General features: G+C 42.2%; 1 protein-coding gene across 3 annotated transcripts in view; it reads left to right on the forward strand.

The window, feature by feature from the left end:
* LOC147028822 (protein yippee-like 1) overlaps window positions 1-10623 on the forward strand; it is a 36708-nt gene extending 26085 nt beyond the window's left edge. Inside the window, exons 3-7 of one of the 3 annotated variants that reach the window (XR_015057724.1) lie at window positions 5630-5673; window positions 7848-7974; window positions 8161-8240; window positions 9076-9184; window positions 9346-10623. Coding sequence is in view for 1 of the 3 variants with exons in the window: in XM_085879569.1 (XP_085735695.1) it covers window positions 5630-5673; window positions 9076-9184; window positions 9346-9438 (246 nt within the window). In the remaining 2 variants the exon portion in view is untranslated. Of the gene's footprint in view, window positions 1-5629; window positions 5674-7847; window positions 7975-8160; window positions 8241-9075 lie in introns of all 3 variants that reach the window. The other 2 variants (XR_015057723.1, XM_085879569.1) reach the window with 2 other exon arrangements.
* The last annotated feature ends 946 nt before the right edge of the window (window positions 10624-11569 follow it).

Genomic DNA, 11569 nt, shown 5'->3' on the forward strand with positions numbered 1-11569 from the left:
ACTGTATTCAATGATTCGCTGGGTAATGGTTGGACCAGTTTCCAAGCTACAGACGGAAAAGAGATCCCGCATCGTTGATCGATCCGCACTTACAGTGTGCCAAAACATGATGTATGGGTACACATCAACATGACAGGTGAAATACAAGCCAAAGGATTCTTCCACGGCACTTCGGGCTCCATACTCTAGAGAAAATGCTCAGGTTAAAGGGCTGGTACTTACTGCACATCATGGCACACAAAACAAATCACTGATTGAGTTACTCAGTGCTCAAGGCTTTTGTATCCAATACAGTCATGTTCTTCAATTATAGACTGCAATTGCTAATGCAGTTGTGGAAAACGGCAAGCTGACTGGAGGACTCTATGTCCCACCATTTATGAAGAAGGGAGATTTTCCGTTCTTTGCTGCAGACAATGCAGACTTTGATGAAGATACCCCAGATGGTAAGGGTATAACACATGGCACCATCATTGCCGTGTACCAAAGAGTGACTGCAGATGGATAGCCTTTAGCTCCACCACTTGACATTGTAGAATCGAAGAGCCTGACTGTATCACCATATCATGTTTCAGTGTTGGAGTATAGTAAGCCCAAGCCACAGCCAGTCAAGAGGGACACTGACTTCACTGTAAGCAAGACTGGCATCCCAGAAAAATACCAATTGACACAGCTTGGATTGGTATTTGCATCATTTATTGCAAGGGCAAGAGATGGAGCAGATGGGTGTAAGATAACTGGCTGGGCAGGACTCAACTCATTGATTTTTTTTAAGCCAATCTCAAATACATGTTGGTGCATTGCCTCTGCTTCCGTAAGTTGCCCATGACTGGTCAACACTGCTGACTGTAATTGTGCAGGTCAATCAGTTAAGACACATGGCTGTTGGAGTTTCTCATCCCACAATAATAACTTTTGATCTAGCTTTGTATGAAAAAGTCGTGCAGCTGTTAGATGCCAGACCTGATCTGAAGGACAAAGTTGTTCCAAGGCTTGGGGAACTGCATGTTGTGATGGCTGCATTGAGGGCTATTGGCGTATCCATGGAGAACTCTGGCATTGATGATGCTTGGACTGAGGCTGACCTATATGGCTCAGCCACAACAAGACAGATATTGAAGTGCACCCACTAGAAACATGCACTTCGAGCTCACATCTATTCATACATGGCGTTGTATGTTCTCGCTCTGGATGAATTCTTCAAATAATATCCTCATTTACGTGATTGTTGCTTGGAGACAGCAGATGCTCAAGCTGATGCTTGTGGTCAGGAGGATAAGAAGGAAAAGGTGGAATCGGTCAGAGGCAAAAACCTGTCTGGAAAAGACTATAACGACATCAGACATTGTCACTGTAAGTGATACAGAAATACTGTAAATGATACAAAATAGCTGTAAGTGATACAGAAATAACTACTGGTGGGCAAATATCATAGGTTGCAGTAAGCCAACACCAAAACTTTTTCAAATAGCTGCACCATCACTTTCCCAGAATGAAAATGTGGAGATGCCCCCGAGGATACTTGGCTCACAATTCTTAAGCTGCAAGTAAGTTGTAGACCAAAATAGATTTTGAATGGTGACCATCGTGGATAATAAGATAACCTGCATTTTGAGTTCTTGCAAAATTTAAATTTGATGTCAATACATGCATCAATTTCCTAAGCTTCAAATGTTACGTTCTTATCGCTAAGAATTGTGTTCCAATTTTAATACAATAATTGATACAATAACAAACAAAAGATGTTTTTGATGGCTGCCATCAAAATCGATTTCTACTTGCACCATCATTTTCTTCCACCCCAAAAATGTGGGTATAGCCATTGAAATAATTTTCGTATCTTGCTTAGTTTTTGAGTTAATTAAAACAGTAACTAAATGGCGGCCATTTTGAAATCCAAGACTGCGGCTGAAAAAGTATCCCATTCAAATGGAACATTGGTTTTTGTGTTTAGTGGACGAAGGGCTTTCCAAAAATGGGAATAGTTACAAATCTCTATCGATATTGAACAAAAGTTTGGCTCTTAAGGCGCTGTCACACCTTGACGATTTAGCCAGCGTATGCCGACTTATGAATTTTTTTTCTAAAACGCTGGCACACGTCGAATACGTTATGGGTAAGTTTTGTATACATTAAGAGCACGCTGAAAAACACTGCCATACATCGTAGTATGCTGGCTTTCATCGTTGTACTTTGTGGTTGTCCTCAAATTTTTGCATGCTTGAAATTTTACGACGTATGCCGACGAATAGTTATAATATAATATAATTGAAAGGCTGCCGCTCAACGATTTAAATCATGACCGCACTAGAAATCGAAGTGTCAACATGACCGTCATACCGAAGAAAACAAAAAACCAGGGAGTCTGGAACACTGACGCTAACCATAACCTCGACGTGTTTGAACTTGAGTAACTTACAAGTAACGTGTGTCGACGTGACCGTCGTACCGAAGAAAAAAAAACAAAAAAACCAGGGAGTCTGGAACACTGACGCAAACCATTACCTTGACGTGTTTAGACTTATGAGTACCTTACAAGTAAAGTGCCTACAACTTATGGCCAGCGTATGCGGAACGTGTGTCATACGCCGAGTACGTTGAGAAATTTTCAACATGCTGAAAATTTCTCGACCTACTCGGCGTATGACGTATGCCAGCGTGCTCTCAACATATACAAAACTTACCCATAATGTATTCGACATGTGCCAGTTTGGTTCGGCAAATTTTTCATACGTCGGCATACACTGGCTAAAACATCAGGGTGTGACAGCGGCTTGACACTTCGATGTCTAGTGCGGTTATGATTTGAATCGTCGAGCCGCAGCCTATGAATAGCCTATGCCACGTGATCGTCGGTGATACGCTGTCACGCGCTATGCATAAGTTAGACTGTCGTTGGGCATAGGTTGTGAACGCCGACAACACGCTCAGCATTCGTTGGTATAAGTTATCTATATGTGATTGAAACGTTCTGTGTACGTTACTAATACTTTTTGCATACGTCCAACACGTTATGAATACGACCAAAAATTAAAAAAAACATCAATAGTTCAGTGTACGCCAGCATTTTACATACATTTTGATACCTTGCCATACGCTGGCTAAAACGTCAAGGTGTGACAGCCACTTTAACATAGTGAACCTGACTAAAGTGGCTGGTAAAACGGACACTGGGGTTCTCAAAGGGTAAAGGCGTGTAGCCATGTTCAGATTGCTAATTGTTCATGTTCAGAACCCCCATCCCCAGGCCACTTTTAATAACAAAAGTATTAACCACAATAATGATAAAGGCATAATATTCATGTTATTACAAAACAATAATTCAGGGGTGGGGGAGGTGGTTCCTCCTTGGACAAACACTCTTAATGTGTAATAATACCATTCCTTTTGTGCCGTAAAGGCGCATAGGGCTTCCAGGGCAGTTTCATTGGCAAGGAGTACAGTACTGGACGGGTCGCCACTCCGACAGGTTACCCCAAATGGTTATTGCCCTGGTACTTATTTACACTAGTACTTGTATACAGTGGTACTTATTTTACCAACCTCAAGGATGACTAGCTGAGTCAACTCCATGCTGTGTTAATTCAACAGCCAATGGGCTTGAACTCCGGACCCTGAGGCCCCAAGCCAGCCACCTCAACCACGAAGCCAACACTAGGCTTGTGCTGACATGTAAAAATAGCTTATCCTGGTGTTTCCTGGGGCACCCCTACCAGAAGTAACAAAATAATAATAATTATACACCACAAACATGTACGATCACCTTTTCAATGTCTGGGTCAGACCTGGGGAGTCATGGATTCACTGGATCCTGGGGTGTGGCGCTGCCGGTACCTGTGCGGGAGGACGAAAGTCTGAGTCTTCAGGTCCTTGGTGCTTCCAGTCTTGCTCTATGGATGTGAGACTTGGACTCTGACCAGGGATCTGAGACAGAGACTTCATTTCTTTGGTACCGGGTCTCTTCGGAGAATCCTTGGCTATAGCTGGTCGGACTTTGTGTCCAACGAGCAGTTGCTGAGAGAGACTCAAATGAGATTTGTTACCTGCATAGTCCGTGAGTGTCAGCTGCGGCTGTATGGACATATGTGGCTCGTGTTCCTGACGCTGATCCTGCTCACCAGATTCTCTCAGCGAGGCAGTCTCATGAGTGGAGGAGGCCAATGGGCCGACCACGTGCTTCCTGGTTGCAGCAGGTTGATCGGCATCTCAAGGAGATGGGGATGGGTCAGGCATCTGCCTGGGGGATGGCCAGACAGAGGCCCCTGGAGTACCGGCAGAAAGTGAACACAGCGATGTGCTGCTTCGGCGCATGCTCCCATACCTGACCTGACTTTTAAACAGTCGCTACTGCTGTTTAACACTAAACTGAAAGGGAGGAAACCCAATGATCTTGAGGCATTATATGTTTCTCGTGTCCCCACGGAATAACAGACCTAAGCCGAGCTCTACTATAATCTATATACCCCAGAGAGGAAAATATCATAACCCTTCCTCCCACTCCTGTCGGGAGTGGGTGTATTAGTAAAGAGATAAAGATATTAGTAATGATAAAGAGAAGGGTCTGGCATCACCTGATGAAAGAGTAACCGCCCTTCTGGTGAAACTCTCAAAATCCAGAATCTCTGCTCACCTCAACTTACTTGTTCCTCAGATTTTTTTTTTCCCTCCCACCTGTGGAATCAACTTCCACATTCTTTTCTATCTCATTCTTCCCTCCAAACCTTCAAGACAGCTGTTCACCATCTTAGCTCATCCCCCATCCAAAATCATGATCTTTTCTACCCCTGTTAATGCCAACCTCCTTCCAAACATCCAGTATTTCCTCCTTGAGAGTTTGCTTTTGTATCCATCTTATCCACCCCACGGTTCCTCCCCACTCCCATTATTAGTCCAAGACTCCTTTTATTGCGTCCTTCAACCACTGCTGTTGGTGTTTCCCCCTCTGCACCCTCCCTCCTCTACTGTTCCTTTTGTTATGTTGCATCCTCATCCATTCAGTGTACTTGCTCTTCCATGAGCCTTGAACTTGAAAACAAAAAAGGGGAACTGCATTCATGGAAAAGGTGGCCCTCCAACCAAAAGTTGATCCCTTTGGTTATATGACATCTACAATCCATATGTGATTCAGAAAATGCCTATAAGACATGACATTATTATACAGGAACATGAATACAAAAGGAAGGGTACCCCTCCCTTACGATGCATGCTTCAATATACTATATGTGTGTTGCCTCGCTTTCATTTCGATTTGTCCATATTGCCATTGTTGCAGGTATGTTGCAAACTCTCCTTAACTGAAACTTTATTCTGAGTATTTAACCCTGCCTCCTTGAAAAAAGTTGCAGGTCTTGAAAATCTATTACTGCCTTCTGCACAAGTGCTTGAAATGACCAGTGTTTCCCAACAAAGAACTATAATTATGTAATTGCCAGAGATCATGCCTGAATAAATCAATTACGTAAGAAGGAGGGAACAACCAGGGGGAGGTATGCAAGGTTAACTTTTTTTTTTAGGATCATTGGGACAGATCAAATATTTTATGCATGTCGTAGAAGACACCCAGGCCTGTAACTTGATTTTTGCTTCTCAGGACATTAATTGATACTTTCATCATTGTTTCTTTTTGCAGTCATTTCAAGGAAGCCAAGGACGGGCATATCTCTTCAATTCTGTGTAAGTATTGTATTGCATAATGTGGATTATACAGCTGAGTAAGATTGCAATGTCGTGTGTGCTGTACCACACAGCCTGTCCAAGGCAGCAACTTTGAAGTTTATCACTTTGTGCCTTGCTGGAATCCAGTAGGGCTAGATGCCACTGGTTGATGTTTCAAAGATGATAGATTATAAATCATGAACCTTTGCTTAAGTCTTTGGCATTTGGTCCTTTGTAGTCGAGGGGCAAGCACTGCTCTGCACAGTCGACATATCCCGTGATTATTTTTATTATTATTATTTATTCTGCAGTACTTCAGACAAATAAATTATAGATTGAGATATAGATAGATATATTTATAAATATATATGGATTTGTTTGGACATGTACTTATGAAAACCTTGAGTGGTGTGTGCATAACAATTTTTGTTGATTGTGAGGAAAATATTGTGGAAATGACTTCTCAAGACTAACATTGCATCGCATAACAGGAAAAGTTTATTATTGAAAAAGCTGGACGAGCTGGTTGGTAAAGCCAATGTTTTGGCGAGAATCCACTCGCGTTGGTCATGGCTGATGTTGAAGAAAAGTAGTAGTTTGAGAATAACCACATGGCATTGGCCAGTGGTAAGGCAGGGGTGGATCCATAATTTTTTTTTAGGTGGGGGGGGGTGTTCACTTAAGGTTAAGATGTTCTCATATTGTGAATGATACCACCAAGCCTTATTAAAGTCGATGTAATCATCGAGGAAAAACCGGTTAATCTATCCTGAGCTTGCAGTGTCCAACCAGAAATTGACTTTCTCCACAGGAAAATTTGGGAATATCAAGCTACTTGACGAAAAGGCCTCAGGCTTGTCACTAACTGATTCTAAAGAAAAGCTGAAGATTTTGGAATCTTTGTGATGGATCTTTACAACAACAATGTTAATACACAAAATGTTTCAAATACAAATCGATGAAAATATCGAACGGACAAGCGCAAAATGCGGGGAAATGACCCCGAGCACTAAGCCTAAACTCGCCATTGTGGATAATCAGATCATTAATTATAATAATGGATGATGTAGCCACTGAAACTTTGAATTACCCGGTGAAAATAGTTGAGGTTTGTACTGGGCTTTGATGTGGGACACTATCCCGAAAATGTTGCCTTTCTCTTCGGAGCCAAAACTAAACACTGAGTCGCAGCGATCAATACAGAACCAGCAGAGAAAAGTATCGTGGCTCAGATTAATTGCCGAGTGAAGGGAAAAGGTATGCGATTGTCGATTGTCCAGTGATATCTCGCACGACGATCATGTGACATAGTTCTTAGGGTGGAAGGACGGGGACTGGGACGGGGACGGGGGGGGGGGGGGTTCACCTGCACCCAGTGAACCCCCTCCTGGATCCACCATTGTAAGGTGAGTTGGTCTTTCGACCATTTCAGGCGTCACATGGCAGTTGCACATTGTGTGGAAGAGATGTTATAATTTTGTTCCACGTACGTGACAGATGCAATTGCAAACCACCGTTTTTGTTCGGGTGATTCAACTCTTTCCCAAATGGATTCCTTTACACACCTCGCAAACCACTTTTTTTTCCTCTGTCTAAGATGACAACTTGACGTATCAAAGCTGTGACCATGCATGTTCAAGTGCGTATATACAGCAGAGTTCAAAGCCTCTTTATTAGTTGGATGACTATGTTGGTTTATATGGGCCTAAAGGTTTGCCGAGTTTCTCCGAGGTCTCTGTGCATGATGGGTCACCGCAACTGACGCCATACACAGTCACGTTTCCTGTCCTTCTGGATCTTGTTCTTGTTGAGTATTGGATCCTGTCCAACTTGCTTTACTCAATGGCCAAGGACACGTGGCGATTCTCAAGCTACTTCACTTCAACATCTGCCGTGACCAAGGAGAGTGGATTCTTGCCGAAACGTCGGCTTTTCTGACCAAGTCCAGCTTTTTTCAATTATAAACTTTTACTGTTTTGACTGGATGAATAATAACCTGCATCGATTTATTGCACAGCATAGTTTAGTTATCTCTGTAGTTCATGTAATGGAGTAAGTGTGAGGTAATTAATCGTGATATTGGATATGTGTTGCTTTATGTCTCCCTAATGTATGTGTTTAAATACTGCCATCCCTTTGAGCCTTTATTTAATGTTCTCCCCTCTGGAATCTGTCTTTTATGTTCTTTCAAGTGTGTCTGTTCGGCTACGAAGCAGCAGTTTAGGTGGGAGAAGTGGTTCCAGAACCATAGCCACTGCCGCAGTACCTGAACCGTCGGGGAAGGGTCGCCCCACCCCCAGACTGGGCTTCGGTGCAATTGTGAGTGGGAGGGGCACGTCACGGCATAAGGTGGGTGCCGAAGGTTATAAAAAGCATACGCCTAGCAGAAGCCAGGAGATACCCGGGAGCCTCTGAAGCGAAGGCTGCGTAAATCTGCAGGGCTGTGAAGGAAATGCATGCCCCCCACCATGCCAGCCACATCTCTCCCTCTCCACCTCCTCCCAGGTGGACTGACTGCAGCTGCTGCTAGGACTCATCAGACCTGCTACTTGCTTTGGTTCCAAGCTGTCCTGTGGCACAGCTCGGTATTGTCTATCTGGAGTGGAATGATTTGGCCCAATAAGGCATAAGATAATTAACTCTTCCGATCGTTCATCGTTTCATGGTCGTATATGTTGGAGAGTGGGTAATGGGTTTGTTGGTTGCGTCATTTGTAATTATTGCTTATTTCTTGTATTCCCGTCCTCCGTGTGCCATTGAATATTAAATATACCTGGTCTCTGGGTAAATTAGAACTGCAGTGATCATTATTGCAATTGGGCTAAGTCCATTAAAGGACTGATTGGTTCTCGGGCCGACCAGCCGTAACCAGACTGCCGTGCACCTCACTGGCTCCGCTTAGCGATCTGGCACATGGCACCGATGGCACAACACATTGACCAGTTGCGTGGCCCCATTAACACGAACATGACTGGATACGTGATCCACTTACGAGTGAGCCTTCGATCTTTTTTTTTTTAATGACTGCGTAATTGTGCCATTTATTGCTGTGTACTACAACCTTGGTCAAACACCTGCAGTGATGCAGAAAATATGGAGAGGTAGTCTTTCAAATTCAACCATATTTCTACTCCAGGCTTATTCTTTTTCCACAAAACTCTGCAATGTTTTGAAGCAAATAGAAATGCAAATTATTTTTGAGATCTCCTTGGTGTTGCCAACGTTGGCCTTTTTTATTATTATTATTATTATTATTATTATTATTATTATTTTTTTTTTTTTAATGCAACTTCGGTATTTGTCAACACTGATGAAAAACCTTCCTTCCCATGGTGTTACCCTACTCTGATTGTCATAGCTGTGCTCGTTGCAGTATCCAGGGATGGTGTTGTGTGTGTGTGTGTGTGTGTGTGTGTGTAGGGTGAATGTGGGGTGTGGACCTGCAGAGGAGAGGGTTCTGCTTACAGGTCTGCATGCTGTTGCAGACATCTACTGTGAGAACTGCAAAACCACACTTGGCTGGAAATATGTGAGTTGCCTGTAGGTCTGTTTTGTACAAGGCGAACCACAAATTGCCCTGACTGTGCGAGGTAGTATGCGTTTACCAATTGGGCACTTGGCATTTTACGACACCCTGGTAATTCGTCGCAACCAGGGTTGCTCAAGGGGTATTTCTCACCTTTCCAACAGGAACACGCATTTGAAAGCAGCCAGAAGTACAAGGAAGGCAAATACATCATTGAGGTGGCTCACATGATCAAGGATAATGGCTGGGAGGAGTAATCTAGGCTGATATTAACTACAGGCATAGTGAAGAAATGATGAAGAACTGCTAAGAAAATGTCCACAAGGCAAACGGAAGCAAATCTGACAGCTTTTTCTGGATCGAGAGCTGTTACTGCTGCTAAGCTGGTTACCCCTGATTTATATCGATGTCCTTCCCATTTTACTTAGGGCCACAGCTTTGACGATCCAACTAATTTATTTAAGGTCCGATCTCAACTCTTTTCTTTGGCAGCCATTCCCTTCTGAGTACTTCAAGACAGTTTTTTGCTCTGGCATCTCCCGTGTTAAGTATATGGCCCTGTAAGAATGCTGACTGCACACATTTCAGTTAAATGTAAATGTCCTTGAAGGTGTGTTGATAGTTATGATTATAACAATGTGCAGCTCACATGTTTTATCCCCACCAGCCAAGGCCAATGGCTTCCATAGCTCCGTTCATCCACATCTTGTACCAAGACAAAGCTAGGTTCGGTATGTATAATTGTACCCCAGACAACCACCCCATGCCCCCAACTAGGGAACATGTTTTTGAAATAGTCACATGTTGATTTTTAATTCCTTTTGACCATTTGTGATGAATAGGTAGAAACGTTGAGCCACCAGTGCTGTATTGTAGTACACTTAAGCATTTGGCAAAAGCCAGATTGAGGCGGATCATTTTAATCCCATGTTATTGTGGCCTGTTGGTTTTTGTTTTGCTTTTCCTAATTATTTTTGATTCGTTGTGCTATTAAAGTGGACATTTTTGATAGATGTAAATAAATGCTTCATGCTCTTAGTTTCTACTGCAGTGAGAACAAGATTCTTGGCACAGAGCTGAATTTCAATGCCGTTTGTGGGAAGGTAGTTTGTGAAAATATTCAGTGGTGTTTACGGTGAAAAAAACGTTCGTTGTTTCAGCCTCGAACTGTGGTTAAGACATTTGTAAAGCAAGAAGCACCAAATATCCATGCGTATGCAGCATTTTTATTTTATTTTATTCAGCCAGTACGTTTTCGATTATCTCGACGTAGTGATATGAAAACGGCGAAATGCTGCACAGACTGTACAGTTTGTAATTGGTTGATGTGTTGTCTGAAGTATTTATGAATATTTGATATCTTTGTTGTATAGAACACTTGAATTCCAACAGATGGAGTCCAATGTTGTACCCCTTTTGTGATATTAAATGTATAACAGGTTCATGCGGTGTCCTTTGAGTGTTTTGGTGAAACTTCAAGAGTGGAACTAACATCTGTGGCAAATGAAGATTCAACATGAAATGAAATAAAAAAGGCAGCGATTGATTTCAAATGGTGCATCATGTTGCACTAACAGAAACTCATAGTAAAATACCATGATATAAAAAGATTTTTATTCTTGCACTAATTGAAAATGCTCAAAAATAAGGTTATATACAGTATTTAACAGCAAAGCAAAAAAAAAAAAAAATTCTGGAGCACTCAATGCAGTGATCTATTGCCGTTGCCTATACACCAATCGGGTTCAAAAAAAAAAATTTTTTTTGTGTGAATAAATAATTTCCCTGAAGGGTAGGATTAATTTGAAGCAAATTTATTTATTTGCTCTTTCTCTCAGGAGCGTTTGTGTTTCAGGGTGAGATAGAAACAGATAGCATGAGATATACAGTGGGGAGAACAAGTATTTGATACACTGCCGATTTTGCACGTTTTCCCACTTACAAAGTATGTAGAGGTCTGTAATTTTTATCATAGGTACACTTCAACTGTGAAAGACGGAATCTAAAACAAAAATCCTGAAAATCACATTGTATGATTTTAAAATAATTAATTTGCATTTTATTGCATAAAATAAGTATTTGATCACCTCCCAACCAGTAAGAATTCTGGCTCTCACAGACCTGTTAGTTTTGTCTTTAAGAAGCCCTCCCATTCTCCACTCATTACCTGTATTAACTGCACCTGTTTGAACTCGTTATCTGCATAAAAGACAGCTGTCCACACTCGATCAGACTCCAACCTCTCCACAATGGGCAAGACCAGAGAACTGTCTAAGGACATCAGGGACAAAATTGTAGACTTGCACAAGGCTGGGATGGGCGACAGGACAATAGGCAAGCAGCTTGGTGAGAAGGCAACAACTGTTGGTGCAATTATTAGAAAATGGA

Source organism: Eptatretus burgeri, chromosome 4 (assembly GCF_056783735.1).
Source record: "Eptatretus burgeri isolate ZD-2024b chromosome 4, Ebu_testis_v1, whole genome shotgun sequence".
Taxonomy (NCBI): Eukaryota; Metazoa; Chordata; class Myxini; order Myxiniformes; family Myxinidae; genus Eptatretus; species Eptatretus burgeri.